The following is a 19750-nucleotide window of genomic DNA, read 5'->3' on the forward strand; positions in this document are numbered from 1 at the left end:
TTTCCACATCCTTTACACCATGAAAAATGGGATTGCTAAACCAGTTGATAGTTGCTTAGGTTTTCTTACTTTGAGACAGGAAGTTTTCCTCCTGAGGAGACTGGAGAAGGGATCGTTGTTTTCCTTCTCTATTTATTTCTAGGATCTTTTCAAATCATCAGAGCAGGTTTCTTTTTAAGCCTGTTGGATAAATATATCCAACTCTTTCAACATTCTGAGTTTGAACAACTGATTGATTGAATAAAAAATGTTAACAGGGCAAACCCATCATAAACCAGATTACATTAAGATATCTGCGCCTCCATAATTAAACAAATTGAGCCTAATTGACTACCTGATAAGGAGGTGGGGGAGCAGAGTTTTTGACACCTGTTCTAGAAAGTAATTATATTCACAAATTATTAACTAAAATAAAAATTTTTTAAGACGAAGAAAAAGTACTCCACAATTGGATTTGAAGGGGTTTGACATTCTTTTGGATTATCCTCAAGCCTTCGAGGAGGAAGTGGCCTTTGAGCTGGACAATAATAAGCAACTTTTTGATAGACTTCAGAAGGATAAGAGGGAGAGGAACATTCAAAGTCACTTGTCCTTTCTAAAATTTCCCACTATGGAATGCATCAGATTTTTATGTAAGTGTTGGGGTTGAGAGTAGAAAGGGAAAAAGGGTGGGGGGAACCCTGAGTGATAATATTTACCATAGGATTTAATAACAATCTTCTGGTTGAACTTCCTCATACAATTATAAAAAGAATGCCCTTGTCTCATTAAAGCTGCCTTAGAAAACGCTTTTGCATGAATACTTAACGAAGGGCAAAGAGGCTGTGAGCATTCTGAGTGGCTTCAGAAATCTGAAACTTGTGAGCCAGTCAGAAGTGCTCCCTCCGAGGACCTTCCCAAGGGTGATCCTTGTGTGCCTGTCGTTGCCAGTGCCTTCCCGGATCATTGGAGACGGGGCCAACTCCACAGTCCTGCTGGTCTCCGTTTCTGGCAGTGTGGTGCTAGTGGTCATCCTCATCGCGGCTTTTGTCATCAGCAGGAGGTAAGCACTTAAGCCACTCACTGAACGCCCCCCCACCCCCCATTTTTATGAGGGAGCTTTTTGTCCCCTCCACACAAAGCAGAGGCTTTGATTAGCATTATAAACATAACATTTGCATCTCAAGCCTTCTTCTCTCCGCTTTGATCTCCCCACACCCCTCCTGGAGCTGCCGACTGCACCCCGGTGGCAGCTCTCAGAGTTGAGAGCCTGGAAAGACCCAACTAATTCCAGGAAACCAGGCTGAAAAGCAAGCCAGTGGGAGATTTCTAGATACTCTAAGCTGTAAGGTGTTACATTTATATGTCTCTTAAGCTTGGACTTACTGCCAAAGGCAAAAAAAGGAAAAGCCATATAAAGCTTGAGACCAAAATTTGTGCTGTGCCATTTGTCAGCTAAATGACTTCACCTCTTTGAGTCTTTGTTTTCCTTTTTATAAAACAGGTATAATAATATCTGCTTCAAAGAGTTATTGGCGAGAGAAGTTTGATAGGCAAAGGAGATAATATGGCACACAGTAGGGGCTTCAGCATTTCCCCACAAAATCGTAGGCATAGCATTGTTATTGGAAACAAGTCTAAAAGAGTAGAATACTTACTCTCTATAACTGTACAATCTGACTTGATACCTTAAAAACAATCTGTAAAAGAAAGAACTAAAAATGGTTTGGCGGCATATTGTTCTGAACCATTTTTTGTTGTCTCCATCTACTAATTAATACTGCCAGGAGCCTTGGGAGGAAGGGGCGTGGGGGGCAGCTGCTTTCTGCAACATGTGTCCACAGCTAGGCCCCCTTTGTCTCCTGTGAGAGCAGCTCCCCCTGCTCTGACCTTCACCTCCTATACCATCAGCTGTTCCACAAGGTGAGGCTTTAGGGGGAGGGGGGAAGACACAAAAAACACAGAACCTGGGAATGTCAGAATGATCCTCTTCAATTCAAACCTTTCATATTACAGATTAGGAAAATGATACTCAGAAAGACATCCTAGTGCTTGTCCAAGGTCATGGCACTGCCCTGGAGCCAGAGCTTCTGTGGGAGCTCCAGTCGCCAGGCTGGGCTCTCAGGCCACTGTTGCCTGCTCTCTCCCTGTCCCTGCTGCTGGTGATCTCACTGATGTCACAAGGATGCCTCTGGCTATTTCAGCAGTCTGGACCAGCCAGCACGCCTTTCCTTCACTTTGGGGATGCATTATAATTAGGGTGATGACTGTATATCTTACTCTGCCTAGATAAGGTCCCAGTTGTCACATGTATTTATTAATATCATGTCTCCGCCCGCATGCTCCAAAATGCCCTGTCATACGGTCACTCCAACATGGTGTGGAACAACTCCTCATGGTGCGTGGGCACCTGCATTGGCCATTCTGTTAGTTCTTTTCCATGAAAAGTCCGTAACTCGGTGAGTTTGACTGGAGCAGTGTGTTCTATCTTGAAGATGCTATGTCTGCAACAAACTGTCATCCTTGGTGCTATGATGCATACATACATATACACGTATCTGTTCCATTCTGTGCAATGGGATATCTTGGACTTTGGAAACTTCAATGGGCATGAACAGAATTTGAATTTAGAATGTGTTTTTTCTATTCCCCTGGCATTGATTTTGGAAGCCAATCAAACTGGACTTTTTCTTGTTCATTGCCATTTGATTTTGTGTGTGTGTATGTATGTATGTGTATATGTACATACCTGCTAGCCACATAAACCCTCGAGGAATGATATGCATTAATATGTATATACATCTGATAGTGGGCTGTACCCCACTAATAGGGAGTCAGATGGAGGAGGAGAATGGAAGTGACGTGGGCTTTTGCTTTCATGACTACATATGCCTGCATTTGAAAAATTTCCAGTGCATATAAATAACTTCCTTATCAGAAAATGTAGATATTTAAAAGTTTAAAAATAGAAAAACATTATTAATTATCTTCACTTCCAAAAAGACTTGGCTGAAACCCAGCACCATGTGATGGGTCGGTTCTGAGCATCAGAACCACTTGGGACAAACGGCACTTGTTTGCAGAAAGCGGGTCTCTTCTAGGGACTCCCAACCTCCTCTCCCATGCTGGTTGGCAGCATTTTCTAATCGTCATCCAACTTTCCTTTAATATACATTTTTTAAAAGAAAATTTAGGTTGCCCTGAATATAGCAGTCAAACCCATGTAATTAGAAATAAGTCACCTCATTATGAGTTTCCCTCGGATGTTCTGCTTGAACAAAAAGAGTGAAAATGTCATGCGGGGAGACAAGTTTATTAAAAGCCATAGCTCTAGAAAATAGCGTCACAAGCCTGATGACTTAATTTCCTCTCTGCTTTTATTGATCACTTTATTATTTAAGGCAGGGTTGATAGCAGGATGCATCGGATTTCCAATTATGAGCCCCCACCTTAGAGAACTGAGCCTGTCGAGTCACCCAGCGATGATTCCTGTCCCTTCTTCCCCATTTAAAAAAGAAATGTCACTTCCCAAGGCTGACAAACACTGCTTGGTGATTGGTCTTCAATGGATCACTTTTTAGAAAATGAAATGTCAACCCCTTGCCCTCTTATTGATTCTGCCTTAGTGTTGGCCATAAAGCTGTCATGAGAAGGCTGCCTGGAGCCAGGTAGCTGACAGGCTTTGCCGGGGCTGATGCACACTCAGCTGATTCTTCTGCACACGCAGGCCCGTGCTCTGTCATGTCCAACGGCAAATGTTAAAACGGGACAACAGCGGGTGAAGAGAGAGGAGACAGGTAGTACGGATAAAAGTCTAGCCCATGCTTTTAGTGAGCGTGCAAGCGAAAGGTGGCAAATGGTAGCTCCAGATAGTCTCAACACGCTGCAGCCAATGAGACGCCCTCGCCTGGAAAGTGATGGGGCTGCCTCTGGCTTCTTAGACACACAGAATATTCATGGCAGGATGGATGCTGCAGCCAGACCCCGCAGAGGGTGGTTCCCCTCCATGTGAATCCAACACTGCTGAGATTTTAAAGAGGCAAATGGGCAGGGACCCACAGGGTGAGAAGGTTTCAGTGCCTTTGATTACTTCAAAGAGAAAGTCTGTTTGGTGCTAATTTGTCCTTTAAGGAAGAGGAAATGGCCTTGGGCTCACAGCTGGTGTCGTACTAGATTTTTTTAAGTACTAATTGTGTCATTACTGCCATCACATTTGCTTTACACTCAGAAGCCTGAGCCTTAGGCAAGTCTGCGTAATCTTCACTTTTTTTCAATGAGAAGATCCACGTTTTTCCTGGATGTGTAAACATTTAGAGATCTCAGTGACAGAGTCAAACTACTAAGTGTATAAACTTTATGTATTTGAAATGATGTGTTAACAAAGCAGGTTGAGCTCAACGTACTGTACGTTTTTACCACCTGATTAGGTTAAACAAATTAACTGACGTTTTATGTAGGCACCTTTGATCGTCGTCTTCCTCAGGACTCAGATGATATTTTAAGGGTTCCGTCAGCTTTTTGGAGAGGACAATTGCACTTGCTAAGTGGGCCGTTTAAGGCGCAGCTCTTGTATCCATGGATGCTGTCCCCAGAAATTGTATCACAAACCACATATGCACATTCTCTTAGCAGACAGCATCATTTCCCCTTTTTCCTGTAGGGACATATTTGGAACCTCTACCATGGAACCTCTTTGTTGCCTTTTGAAGTGATACTCGAAGAGACAATTCACAGCGACATCATAAAATTCAATGATAAGGTCATAACCTCCAGGATTAATGGTCAAATGTATTAAATTTCTATGACACCCCCCTTTCTGTTAATGATTTCACTGGGCTTTCTCCAGAAGCATCCCAAATAGTATTACTTTGGGGTGCTATAGGCTAGTGTGTCTTCCCCAAATGATCCTTTACTGTTCAAGTGTGAAAACCCCTTCTAAGAAAGGGCTAGAACACAAGATGACTTCCTCCTTCCTAGAGGACAGTTGGTAATCAGAGGCAAGTATTGGCTGATAATGGGCTGTAAGCTGCTCGGATACTCACCTGGGAGGATCGCTAGTGATGCTGCCTCTCCCTGTCTGCCCGGGTTATAAAGTCCCCCTTGTACCTGAATTCAGAAGAAGAAGGGAGTTGACTTTAAGAAGAAAATGAAGTGTATGGCGAAATTTGTGAGGGAGCTTCGCCAGCATCTCTGGTTTAAGAAACCGCGGAGCACTAACACTGGCTTCTTGTGCATCAGGAACTGGGGGCTGAGGAGGGTAAACTGTTAACTGAACCAAAGGCACACAGCTAGTTAGTTGCCTGATCAGGACAGGAGTTCACCTCTCCCGATGTCCAATCCTGGCATAGATAGATTATTTTAGTATCTTCTTAACTGAAAAACTGGACCTACATCAAAAGCTAACATCAACGGTTCTATCGAATCAAAATTTTAAGAGTCTGTACAGTGATGTTGGTAATATTTGTAATCTGTGAAATTAATGTGCAAGTCTAATGCATACTATAAAGTCAGATATCACACGTTGGTGTTGTCTTCTTAGAAGGAAGGTTAAGATTTTCCACTTGGAAGATAACTGCACATTATGCGAAAACATTACCATTCAGTCTGTATCAGTCCACATGCGCCTTTCCCTGGTGTCCTCATTGGAATATTACGATCACATAAGAATGAGTACACTTAAATGGTAGCCTGAATTGGCTCTGATGAAGCCATGTAAATTCATACAATTAGGGGGCAGATGGTACTGCGGGACCATTTCTAAACAAACTTTGTGCAATCACACGGTACCATTACAAAATGTTGCTCTTGAGGAACATTCAGACATCATTTGGAGTGAGAACAGTGATAACTTAAGGTAGATCAAAAAGAGGTGTGGTTTCCATGACTCCTGCTGGGTGATGCCACTGAAAACCGGCAAGGGTCCTCCGGGAGCTGGGCTAGTTATTTCCTTGCTTTATGTTCTTTAACCTGTACTTTAGGTGAATAAATTACTTACCTTTTACTAATTAATCAAATGCATCCACTGGGTCAGGGAAGTTAGTATTTCAATAAGAGTGAGTTTCTGATGGACCCCTGTCCCCCTCCCCTCCACTGTTTGGTTGGCTGTATTGAGCATCTTCAAGGTGCCAGGCAGTGCTGGGGCTCACGCTGTTCCTCAACAATGTCCCTTAACACTCTTATCACGCCTCCCTTTGACAGAGGGAGGGCTTAGCTCACAGGCTTTCAAAGTTTCACCTGCAGAGGGGACCCTTCAATCTAACTCCTGCTGTGGATGGGTCCCATATTTCCTTCTGGAGCATTCACTAACCCACCACCCCCCTCCTTGCCCATTTTCAATCAGCTTGCCCACATCTCAATAATTAGAAAGTCTTCAACAAAGATCTCCTTCTGCCATTCAGGTGCGCTTCCTTGGGTGTCAGTACGGAGTTTGCACATCTTTAGGCTGCGTGCTTTACTCTGGGCGGGCTGACCCAATAAGACGCTTCACTGAGCTTTCTTTCTTGGGACTAGAAAGGCCACATTGTCCTTCCCTGAGAGGAGGAGAGAGGGTCATAAGGTGACTAAGGTAGAGCAGGACTAAGGCATTTTAGTTTTCAAGGTATTATTAAAAAGCTAATAGGCTACAATTAGCCTTTGAACAATAATTCTAGTGTTCCCTTTTCAGCATTCCCTGGACTCTCGTAGGGTCCTCCATTCTAAGTCACACTCCAAAGTAAAGAAGTTTCCTTAAAGATACACCTCCCCCTCTAATTTAATTCCGCCTTTATGTTTAGCAGTCTGAGGAAGGGATGGACATGTCAGCCTTATAATTAATGACCCCTGCCATTCTGCATTTCCTCTGGCTTTGCACGTATTTAAGGCAGTGCTTGGTATAAAGCAGATTACCCCATTCCTGGGCAGCTTGAAGCCACTTGTTTCTCTTGGTGCACACCAGAGTTTTTGATGAATTCAGTGACAATTTAAAGTTGCTACCAAAGCTCTCCTGCTCTATGCTCCTTTTCCACCCTTTTCAAAGAGAAGAAATTCAAAACAGTATCGGAGATCTAAAGTGGTTTAAGAGATATACTTGTAATCTTAGATAATGCTTTTAGGAGCTCTGATAAGATACAATCTCTGAGGCTGGCAGGACCTTATCACACCCTTGGGACAGAGCCAGGTGTTCCCCTAGTACAAAATGTTGTTTACCCAGGCCCTGACTTAACACTCTTACATTTCCTTTATAAAGGGAAGGGTGGGGAAGGTTTGGAGAGGACTGCATCTTTCTTTTCAATGTTTGGTTGCAGAATATTTAAGCTTTGTTTAGTTTTGTTGATGAAGCAGCGGATTTTGAGAGCAGAGTAGAATGCAGTTTAAGTGGATTTACTGGTATAAAAAGTAAAATCACTGATAATGCACTCTCTCACCTTACCCTCCTGTAACTTCACCTCCCTGGTGAGAGGCATGAGAAAGGGGAGGCGGGTCAGGAGAGGCTCTCTCCAGCACTTTCAGAGAGGGCCATGGTGAATCGCTCACCAGTTGAAGTTCCTGCCTCTGCGCAGTGGGGATGGACTGTGTGTCTCTCTGCCTGGTGCTTTCATAGGGTTGATGTGAAGATGCAATGAAATAATAGATGTGCAGGCTGCTATACGCAAAGTCAGAAGACAAGCTGTTATTTGGGACTGAATTACACGTGCTTTGCCAGTTCACTCTGGTAACTGGATCTCTGTTTACTAAACGGCTTCCTGCTTTGCAAACAGTTAGGAGAGGAGATAATATATGTGAGGAAAGCACTTTGAAAAATTAAATGCAGTGTCAAAGTGCAAGGTATTATTATTTGCAAGGGAATTACAGACACAGAGGAACATCTGTGGGTTCTGAGGGTCTGAGAGGTGGGCAGGCTCCTGCCCTGCTGACAACCAGGAGAGGAATGTGGGTGAGAAGCTCAGAACTCAGGACCAGGATGGAGGCCTCTCTCCCTGCACCGCCTGGCTCCCGGAGGTTCTGTTCTGATTCCTCTGTTTACATGATCATCGGCCCTTCTCTACTTGTCCGCCGTTAGGCGTTCAGTTACTGCGTTCTGACTGGCCTTCAGAGGACTGTCATCTCAGAACCTCAGTTTCTCATATATAACAGTCTCGACTGATCTCTTTAAAGCCCTGAGAAAATACAAGATGATTATAAACTCCAGTGTCAACTTGATATTTTTGACAGAAACCCATTGTATTCACTAATTTGGTTTCATCTTCCCAAAGCTTAGAGAGATGTGATACCAACCAAGTTGATTTTTGAAAAGATTTTATTCATTTATTATTGTAGAGAGAAGGGAAAGGAGGGAGAAAGAGGGAGAGAAACTTGTGCAAGAGAAACATCGATTGGTTGCCTCTCAAATGTCCCCAGCTAGGGACTTGGCCCTCACCCCAGGCATGTGCCCTCACCAGGAATCAAACTGGCCACCTTTTAGTCCACAGGCTGGCCCTCATTCCACTGAGCCGTGCCAGCCAGGGTTGGTTTTCTCATTCACTTATCTGATATTTTATACACACACAAATATCTACATGTATAATGTATTAAAATTACTGGTTCAAGATTTATAAATAGTCAAGATTTCTGATTCCCAAAACTGTATTGCAAAGCCAGATCTCACTCCTAGAAGGTATTTGGAGCAGAATGAATGCCAACTGCAAGAAGACCATACACACTAGTTTTTCTGGAAAGAGAATTAGACTACAAATGAAGTTTCCTATTTCCACTTTTTCAAGGTTTCTACAAACTCTTAAGGAATGTAATCCAGTACGAAGCACATATTTACCCTTGAAATTTCCATGAACAATTGAGGGTTTGAATTACCCTCCAAACTGAAGTGGTTCCCCTCCATGTGAACCCAACATCCAACTGCATGCAGCGTCTGAAACCAGCAACCACAAAACCATTGTTTTAAGAATATCACATAATATGATCATGAGCTACCTCTCACATGCTGGACATCATTGCTGTTTGATTTACCCAGCATTCACCCATGGAAACATATTTTAATTTAGAATACATGAGGGAAAATCCATCAATAAATTTCTACTCTGTCTTCAATAATACACATTTCTTTGGGGAATTTGAAGTTGTAATTATATTATAAGATACTTGCTTTATTACCTTAGTTCAACACAGTAGTGAAGAGCAGAGACTGCTCTCCGACTGCTTCTGCTCATTGCCACGCTTCGCTACCCAGATGACGTCATTCGCCTTGTTGGTTCACTGCCCCTGAACCTCACTGTCTTCCCCTGTGAAATGTGCAGTAGTGTATCTGCTTGACTTACACTGTGAGAGCAAAAACTTACCTTGTGGTTTTCAGATTTTAAAAATGACTTTCTTTTTTAAAATTTTTTTAATAGACGGAGTAAATACAGTAAAGCCAAGCAAGAAGCAGATGAGGAGAAACATTTGAATCAAGGTACAAAAGACTGGATTAAAAGTAATTTTAGTTTTAGAGCATGTCTTCTGTTTTCAGTTTAGAAATGTCTAAATGATATTCACATGGCTATTCATATTATATTCCTTTTATGGAATCACCCAAATAATGTACTTCAAGGTATCAAACTGAAATAGGTGACTGGAGATTCTTGAAGGTGACAGGAAAGATGGGATTTGGGGAAATTCCTTTAGATTCTTTTTTTTTCTCTTTCCTTTATCCTCCACCCTGAACATGTATTGGTCTACCTGGCTCCTTTTTATAGCTGGGTGGTAAGATTTAATGGATAATGACTTTGTTTTTCTCATATTCAAAGATAAACTTTGCAGAGAGAAGGAATTCAAAATTGAAATTTAACTGCTATGCCAAACAAAATAAGTAGAATTCAGGACCATCGATAATGCTTTTGTGGATTCTGGTTCTTTCGATCCAAATGGGGTCACTGGATAAATGTACAGAATTGGCTCTAGAATGACTTGAGCAAGGGAGAAGACTCTGAAGTGGACAGAGGTTGGTAACCACTGAGGAACACTTCAGAAATTTCTCAGATGCTGGCCCAACTGTGTACCTCTGTACCACCCAGTACATCAGCCAATAGCCACATGGACTACTGAAGACTTGAATTGTAGCTAGTGTGAACGAGGGACTAAGTTTCAAATTCTATTAAATTTTAACCAATTTACATTTAAATAGTAACTGTGGCTAATAGGTGCCCTATCAGACGGCACAAGGAGTTAAAAGAGGCTGGGGTAGGAAGAATAATATGAGAAAAATGAGAAAGATTTTCTTGAGTGGAACATCTAAAGTGATAAAGGTTATGGAGTCCCTGACAACTTTTTATTTGTTCGCTTTCTTTTTTTTCTAAAGCATTTTTTAAAATTTGCACGATATATACATTTTTGAAAACAAAAAATGTATTTTTTTGTGTGATGAGGCCAAGACTGACAGGCCTGGAAAATCAGAGACTGGGCCATTCAGTGCCTTAGACCCTGTCTGCGCCCCAAAGCCAGAGGAGCTCAGGCAGGAGAGGAGAGGTGTGCATACCAGTGCAGGGTTCCTGGGGCATCTCAGGGCTGCTGCACCTGGCTACATTCTGAAGTTAGTTTGCAAGTGACTGTGGGATATGGCTGGATTACGCTTCCTGGTATTCAAACCATTCACGTCAGGCTGCGTTTCCTCTGCTAAAGCTTCCAGGTAACCTTCCATGTCTTTACTCTCTCCCAAAGCAGAATAAAAGCAGAGATCCAGTACAGAGGCCATATTCTCTAGTCAATTAGCAGATCTTACTCCTCTTGTCTATTTTCATCTATGTTTAGTCTCAGTTTGGTAATTGTTGGTCACATATCAATCGCCCCAGAGACTGGGCGAGGGTGGCATCATGTAGACGAGGCAGCTGAAAAGGAAAGTGTTTATTATCTTCCATAAGGGAGGGTAGCTGGAGGTGGTGGGTAGGGCAGGGACAACCAATCAGAGCAACAATATTTAGCTCATACATTCCAAATTCCCTTCTTCATTTTCTCCCTTGGATGAATTGGTTTTTTTTAAATTTGTCCTTAAAGTGGGAAGATATTCCACAAAATCAGTAGAGTGGCAGCCTCTTTACAATTCTTTGTTTACCCACTAAGGAAAACCAGAGCAAGAATTTAAACATTTTCACATGTCTATGCTAAGTATTTTTCTCATTGTGAAGAAAACGTTTTCTGTGCTAAGCATGTTTAGGCTGAGACAACACAGGTTTATTAGTGGCCCCTGGGAAGTGTTTGCTCATTCTATCACGTGTTTATTACGTAGGTGTTAGAACTTATGTGGATCCCTTTACATACGAAGATCCCAACCAAGCAGTTCGAGAATTTGCCAAAGAAATCGACGCATCCTGCATTAAGATTGAAAAAGTCATAGGAGTCGGTAAGTCTGAGTGTCTCTCTAATATTTCCTTTGTGGATATTAAAAAGGACCCGTGGACAAAGCTAAAAGGCGGTAGGATATTGAGGGTGGGAGGTGGGGGCAGGTGGGGGCAGGAGGAAGGGGTGGTGGGAAACTGTACCTGAACAACGATAAAAAATAATAAATCTCCAGATATTATAGCAATGTGTATATTATAGGTACATGTATCTATGTGAATATCTGTACATGAAATCACCTCACTCCATGTGAAATATTAGCACATTGCCTGGTGTGTAATAAGCACCCAACAAATGTTGGCTATTACTCTTTCATCTTGAGTGTGTTTCTGGTCCATAGTCAAATCTTTTTCTTTCCCAAAGGTGAATTTGGTGAAGTTTGCAGTGGGCGTCTCAAGGTGCCTGGCAAGCGAGAGATCTGTGTGGCCATTAAGACACTGAAAGCTGGTTATACGGACAAACAGCGGAGAGACTTCCTGAGCGAGGCCAGCATCATGGGACAGTTTGACCACCCGAACATAATTCACTTGGAAGGCGTCGTCACCAAATGTACGCGGGTCACTCCCTTTACAAAGCCAAGTTAGAAGTTACTGGCAAATTAAACACACATTTTCTTTCCAGGGAAATGACAGATGGAGCAGGCCCACTGATTGCTAATAGGAGGAAATCAGTGCAGGACACGTCATTAATCTTGTAGTCAGCTCTAAATGGGTGTATGGTTTAGGCTGATGCTACTCTTTCCAAGGCAGCTTGTGTGAGATTTTAGGGAAATTAATATTTCAGGCTTTTGGTAGGCCTTGCCATCTTTCAGATCTTTGCTAGACCCAACTGATTGTCACAGGGTAGGTGCAAGCAGATGGTAAGCAAAATAAATTTGAAGTACTTTTCATATAAAATACAACAAAACCTCACCACACCTTGTGCTGGAGGCTTCCGTTCCAGATGCAGGGAGGGGATCTTGGGAATCTTTATTAGATGGGGAGATTTGCTTGTCTGCTCTGCCTGATTTATGGCGGCTGCAGGGCAGCACCCAGTTGCAGTAACACCTGGTTGAACTTTCCTTTTTTAGTCCATTAGCGTTCCCTGAGCCTGTGAACCACGCTTCAGTTAAAATACAACATGGCTCAACAGATGTATTTTACAAAGCAAACCCTGACTGCACTGGGAAGGCTGGCTAAGACCAGCTTATAAAAGGCCACACGGACAGTGCAGCTGAAGTGCTTATTACTGAAGGTGGCTCTGTTCCAGGAGCCTTTGTGCCTCTTGCAGTTCCTACACTCAAGGACCATGTAAGCCTGGGGCTATGTCTCCAGGAAGCCAGGGTGCCTCTCATTTGATTCCAGGTGCCTGTGAAATGCATCCTCCGACCATGGTACACAGGGGCTGCTCCAGGAGGTGAAGGGGAGAAGGAAGTGCAGGTTAAAGATTAAATTTTGGACGTTAGACCTGGGGCAGAGGCGGAAGTATGATGTAGCGCACAAAGCCTTACATTTAAGAAGAGACCATGAGGTTACTGAAAACTGAGGAAGCGCACACTAGTTCAGAGACCCCCAAACTTAAACATACATCAGAATCCTGGAAAATTCTCAAACTTCTCATCCTCGGAGCTTTGATCCAGCAGGTGGGGTGAGGTCCATGCGTTCAAATTTCAGGCTCCCAGGTAAGTGCCCGCAGGTCCCGGGACCACACTTGGGGAACTTGCTTTGGGCCTAAAGACTGAAGACTTCTGCACCTACTCCGCTGCTGGTGAAGCATGTGGCCATAACTCGATGCTCCATATATCAGTTTCCCCATCTGTAAAATAGAGATAAAAATAGAACTTGCCTTACAAGGTTATTTTGGGTGCATTATTCAGCATATTTAGCATAATGGTTGGCACATTAAAAAAAATTCAAATGTTAACTGGTGTTACTAATATCTTAAGAAGTATATCTTTCTCCATCTTCAAATCCTTAAGAAAAGGAACTTCGGTGTGAAGGATATATAATTTTCCCACCTCAGGTGAAGGCTATAATTAGCATAGAATAGCTCTATTTGCGTTTTAAGATTAGTTTTACAGACAGGATATTTTTCTGTTGCCTATGGCCTTCGGGGCTGCCCAGAGCCCTTCACTACTTTAATTAAAAGATAACATTCCGTTTAAATACTTCTGCAGGTCCAGTTTCTCAAATGGAGGCTCTGTTCAGCTCGGGGTATTTTTCCTGCCACAGACAGTGATTTTCACAGCACCCCTGTAGAAGGGGGAAGAAACAGGGGATCTTTGTGTGGAAGTCCCACTGCGCCTCTAAACCCCGCAGCTATTACAGCTGTAACTGCTATAAACGACTGGGCGCATTTGCATAATGCAGTTGTCACTGAGTTAAAATGATTTAAAATTTCCACCAGAGGAACTGTCCCCTCCTCCCCTTCCCTCTCCCCTGCCCACTGCGTCTCCCCCACCGGTTCCAGAAAAGGAACCGCCTCCCTCCATGAGCCTAGCTTAGGCCCATTTTATAAGCCCCCTTGCTTCTGGAGACGTTCACCTTTATTTCGCTTGTAGAGCTCATAAAGGTTCTGACAAATGGATACTGTTAATAAGCAGGAAAAGGAATGCAGAAAGATCGTGAAGACGGTGCCAACAGTCGGACTGGGGAGGTGTGAGGGTGCAAGGGTGGACGAGAAGAGTGTGAGTTCATTACCAGCAGTGACTGGAGGAACTTTTTAAATTGACAAGGAGACTATAAATTCTCTCCACCACCCGCCTGTCTTTTGGATCCTCTTCTCTCTCCTCCTCACCTCCGGAGGGGCTGGTGAAATGGAAGTAGGTGTTAATGCACCGCCAAGGGAGCCGCCCTTCCTCATGAGTTGACAAAGTATCTTTTGATTGAGGCAGGTTAATTAAAACTCATTTAGATGCATTTGTCCTGTCTGGAAGACTGCGGTCACAGACGTGGAGGGCAAAGGAATGTAAGAGCTTCTTCCTGTCTGCAGGGCGGGAAGGGGGGCCCCGGGACCCCTCCCCGCAGCCCAGGGTGGAGACTGGAGGTGGTCTCACTCCTCCTCCTGTCTACACCGAGGTTTCTACTTTTCCTGCCAGCTTTCATTCCTCACTTGAAAATAAAGTCGCTGTGCCATTGGTTTCTAATCCAAAATTTTTCCTGGGAAAGGTTTCTTACCAAAAATACCATCAAAAACCAAATTGATACATTACACTTTCTTGAATTAAAAAAAATTCTGCTCTTTAAAATGTTTGCCTCTGAAGCAAAGTCCAGTGTCTTTCCCCCGCATCTCTGCAGAGTCTAGTTTGACAGAGGCTCTGGGTGGGGAGTGTTTTAGTTTAGAATAATTCGGGGGGGTGGGGGTCTCCTCGGCAGTGACATATCCCAGCCTGTTTTCCCCAAGTTCAAACAGTCCACAATGAACAGCAATGCAAGTGTGAATATTTTTGATTTATTATCAGACTAACGTTTTATTTTCCTCCCAGGGAATCTTTTATGTTCTCTTTGCTCTAACCCTTCCCTTAGTAAAATATTGAGAATTTATACACCACCCTCACCCTCACACCCTCCCCCGACCCAAATCCCCTTCAGAAAAAAGGAATTTCAGACCTTGAGTCTACTGCCAGCGATTAAGAAACTAAAGAACGGTTCTTATTCCCTACGGTCCTCAGAAAGAAAACTAAAGTGAAATAAAAAGGGCGTTTCTCCCACTTTTCCCAAACCTTAAAATCATTGTGATTTCTTTGCCAAAAAGAAGGTAGACAGTGGGGAAAAAAGACTGTTCCCTCGCAGAATTAAGATTGCTGTCTAGGATGAAATAATTTAATGAAACTTTTCTGTGATTCTGTTGTTGCTGCTGAAGTTGGTGGCTTAAGGAAATACACAGAATACATTTATTTATCAAAAGGAAAAGGGAAAAGAAAGGACCCAGCTCCTAATCCTAGGAAGACAAGGAAAGAAGTTAATATTTTGCATGCTGGAGCTTTAAGATGTGTCTGAGCAATAAAGTCGTCCACATAGTTACTGCTTCGTGAAAATTGTGTTTCTCCTAATAAGTAAAAAAAAAAAAAAAACTTTTCCCACCCATCGATTCCTCTAGCATAGTTCAGAGAACAAGTGGTTCTTCTGGGGACAAAATAAATTAATTATCCTAAAAACTTTTTTCCCACCTTTAAACAGGCCTGCCCATTTATCTTCTTCCCCTTTGGCTTGAGAGAGCAATTACCCATTCCTGTGCTCCCTGGATACCAGAGGCCACTTTAGTTAAAGACCTTGTCAACACGCCACGCGAAGGGTTAACCTTCCAGATGGAATTTAAAGCGACTCGTCTTTTTAATATTTCATTCCTCGCTCCCCACAGCTGAGGCATAAGCTTGGCTTGTTTTAATTAAATTAGATCACACAAGACAGGTGTCTTGGCAGTAAAATTGTGCACGGCCCGTTTTTATCTCATTAACTGTAGGGCTCATCACCGGTTTGTGTTTCTCTTTTGGAAAATTCTAGGTAAACCAGTGATGATCATCACCGAATACATGGAGAACGGCTCCTTGGATGCATTCCTTAGGGTATGTGACTACTTTATATCAAAGCCAAGGATGTTGGTTATTTAGAAAACTCGAACAGACTTTTCGCATCCATTGTATTTGGTGGTGCTTTTTCATGGGGCAAAGGAAGAAGAAGAGAAATAGAAAATGATATGATTTTTAAAAACTATGAAGTAGTCCATGTTCAGCAAGGGTAGGATTTGATTTATTTGCGTACCGTGGGGCTGTCTGCGCCATGGACTCATTACAGTTGGATAATTTCCATCTATCACAGGAAGCAAACCCAGCTTCTCGGTTATACTCACTTTTCTAGTGAATTAGTGACTTTGGTCAAAAAGGCCCAGAAATACGGTTGAATTTGATTGCATAGCAGATACAGATATCAAAAAAAGATCCAAGTAATATAAAGGCCTGTTGAAAATTAATTTGGCCTAGTGCTAACAAGATTGTCCCTCCCTCTTTTCCTATGCAGAAGAATGACGGCAGGTTCACAGTCATTCAGCTGGTGGGCATGCTTCGTGGCATTGGGTCTGGGATGAAATATTTATCTGATATGAGCTATGTGCACCGCGATCTGGCTGCACGGAATATTCTGGTAAATAGCAACTTGGTCTGCAAAGTGTCTGATTTTGGCATGTCCCGGGTGCTTGAAGATGATCCGGAAGCAGCTTATACCACGAGGGTAAGAAGGAGTTGCAACCTCTGAGTTTTAACTGTGAAACTATTCCTCTCTTTTTACTTTGATGCTTCAGCTCTTCGTGATGTTACAAGTTTTCTAATCCTTCAGAGTCTCTTTATATCCATGCATCCATTTCGAAGCATGTTTCCTAGAGAAGGGTTTTGAAATAGCTTGTATATGTGTGACCACGTCACAAAGCCATAAAGTGAGGCTTTACTTACTACATTTTTTTTTACATTTAATTTTTCTTCCTTTCTGTCCCTGCCTCCCTCCATCTCTCCATCCCTCCTTCCTTCCTTTCCTGCCTTCTTTTCTATTTGTTTTAGATTTTCTATGTGGTTCTTTCTTATTATTAACACTGACATTATTTTAAACAAGACAAACAATGTTCCTCGTTGGCTGGCTTCCGAGTCTGAGAGTGTATGCAGAGGATTTATAAAACATTTACTCTGTGCGAGGTTTTCCAGGATCTAATGGCCTTCATTTTACTGCTGGTAGATAAGCCAGGATTAGGGCACAGTTAAGAGTTATCAGTATCCAGTTAATGGCTATGCTATCTTAGCTGGACCATCGGAATATAAGATACTAATGGAATAAACACAGAATCATAAAAGTTATTGGCCATTAGGGCCGACACGGTTAAAATCAACATGAAGCAGACAGTTACCAGCCATTTAATGCTTACCATTGTGTATCCTCAATCCTAGGCATTGGATTTTTTTGCTTGTTTGTTTGTTTTCCTTGCGGTGTTCTATTTCCTTGGCTCTACTTTTAATTCACACACATATCCTGTTTTGAATTTCCAGTGCTTTCGTTTAGGAAAGAATACATCTTGGTGAATGCTGAAGATCTTTTCTTTTGTCCAAGTAACTAGACAGAGACAAGTGAAAGGAGCCTTCTTGAATGATCCATTGACGTAGATAAAACCTTGGCCAAATATTTAAGGGAGGCAGAGGCGACTCAAGTCGCCTGTATGTAACACGTGCAAATGTGACACTGGGCTTGCTGAGTACATTACAGTGACTCAGTGCAATTTCCAGTACAATGGAATGTCCTGTTCAGTAGCCCTAACAAAGCAAACTTTTAAGTGATGTCCTCTTGAACAGCGTTATGGTCTAAATTCAAGTTGAATTAATTTCCCCACACGGAACCCTAAAAAAATTTGAAAGTGAATTAAAACGAAATACATTTGAGGAGGGGAAAAGGCATTATAAACTTTTCCTAGGTCAGTCAGCTGCTTTACCAATGTTGCTGGAGTATGTGTGTGTTTCAATAAGTGTTTTGTTTTTCACTGTATTAAAGTCAATAATGGCTCTAGCACCTGCCATTATTTGGCTTCCTCCAAGAGTCTATTGAGTGCATGATCTTCTAGTTCTGTTGGGCATGTTTTGCATGCCTTTGTGCTGCTGGCTGACAAAATTTAACAAGAAGTCAAAATGAGTATCAGCTGCACCTCCATTGATATACCACGGTGAACACATCTATCTCGTAAAACTTGAGATTGAGATTCCTTCTCTTCCACAATACTGCCTTAAGCAGAGCTCAGATAATAGGTAGGCTTTTAAAAAATAATTAAACAGATTACTTGTTCACCTCCCTGTGACGAAAGAAAACATCCAAGGAGAACTGTTTCTACCTGAAAGACTTTAGTTACAATAAACAAGTCTCCTATTGTTGTTTGGAGAGCCATGTCAGGAATGCTTTTGTCCTGCTTGGCAAGCAGTAACAACATTCAGAAACTTAAGTGGCACATCAGTAAAATACTTAGGGAATAACTTACAGTTCGGATGTTCATAGGGTGGCAAGATTCCTATCCGGTGGACTGCGCCAGAAGCAATTGCCTATCGTAAATTCACATCAGCGAGTGATGTATGGAGCTACGGAATCGTTATGTGGGAAGTGATGTCGTATGGAGAGAGACCCTACTGGGATATGTCCAATCAAGATGTGAGTCTCCACATTCTGCAATATATGTCTTTGCATTGGAATTCAGGAACTTTCTCATTAGTGTATGATAGAGTGTGCTCTGGGCTTGAGATGATGCATTAAACTCAAGATTCTCAATACAGATATGTCTAGTAATATGGTTAAATGGTATGGTGGTGGATTTCAAGGACCAAAATTACATAGCCCAAATGTTACAGAATGGAGATAGAGAAGATAGATAGTGAGAGAGATATGCTTAGATTAGTGACATGGAACCATATTCTAACTCCGATAACTTTCAAATTCATGTGGAAATAAAGTTAAACTTTGAATTTTAAATGCAAGGATATATGAAAAACACACATTTCACATGTGATAAAATTGACACGAAAGGTTTATGGGAGGAAAACTAGTGACTGTGTTAAAGCCGGCAGAGTTGTAATTAGAGCTGGCCCTGGAGGACTCTGAAACAGAGCTTCACTGAATGACCCTTTGTAAATTATGCACATCCTTTTAAACGCACCATCTGGACCACTTCGTAAGGGAGTAGCCACAATGCCTGCAATTTCAGAAAAGCATTCAATAACGACACTAATAAGATTCCAGAGTAATAGAATTTAATTACAAACATCTCCAGTAAGAAAGGGGAGGGGCGCCTTGGACTAGGGGGTCTCCCTAGAACACTCATTAGCTAATTCTGGAAAGGTTTTAATTCTGGAAGGGTTGGAAATCGGATCACAATAAAATGTATACTCTGAACTTTTAAAAAATTATATAAATGATATAGAATATTAGGACAGAGTGTCAACAGATGCAGGTATTTTCCCTTTATATTATATTTTAGAAAAAAACTGATCTTTTAAAAATTTCTCTGTGATGTGGAATATCACCTGACCTTCTTCCATGCCCTGAAACACAGGGACTTGACGATTCAGTGAAAAACCAGGTGTGCTCAGGGAGCAACATGCTTGGAGCCTCATCTGTAAAAGAATGTTCAGAGCTACAGAGAAGCTAATGAACTCCATGTCTAGTGGGGCAAAAAGAATTCTCTAACTAGATTAAGAGGGATGGTGGTGTTGACATTGGATTATCTGTGAATTGTAAAGGAAGGTGCATAGCAGATGGGAGGGAAGACGGCAGCTAGTGTAGCTGGTAGATAATTATAGGCTGGAAAAGACTACAGATGTGGATGGTGCGTAATCTATTGTCTGATGTGCTATGCAGTTGCCTTCCAGTACCTCTCTTGTAGCAACATTTGATTTTGGGTTACAGACTTTCAGAGGGACAAAGACAGGTAACCT

General features: G+C 42.2%; 1 protein-coding gene across 1 annotated transcript in view; it reads left to right on the forward strand.

Moving 5' to 3' along the window:
• EPHA4 (EPH receptor A4) overlaps positions 1-19750 on the forward strand; it is a 135809-nt gene that overhangs the window by 102307 nt on the left and 13752 nt on the right. The window contains exons 8-14 of the mRNA XM_037143607.2: positions 931-1042; positions 9345-9403; positions 11213-11326; positions 11686-11871; positions 15804-15865; positions 16317-16526; positions 18321-18470. Coding sequence (XP_036999502.1) covers positions 931-1042; positions 9345-9403; positions 11213-11326; positions 11686-11871; positions 15804-15865; positions 16317-16526; positions 18321-18470 — 893 coding nt within the window. The remainder of the gene's footprint in view (positions 1-930; positions 1043-9344; positions 9404-11212; positions 11327-11685; positions 11872-15803; positions 15866-16316; positions 16527-18320; positions 18471-19750) is intronic.

This window comes from Artibeus jamaicensis, unplaced genomic scaffold (genome assembly GCF_021234435.1).
Source record: "Artibeus jamaicensis isolate MK-2021 breed Jamaican fruit bat unplaced genomic scaffold, CSHL_Jam_final contig_1015, whole genome shotgun sequence".
Classification (NCBI taxonomy): Eukaryota; Metazoa; Chordata; class Mammalia; order Chiroptera; family Phyllostomidae; genus Artibeus; species Artibeus jamaicensis.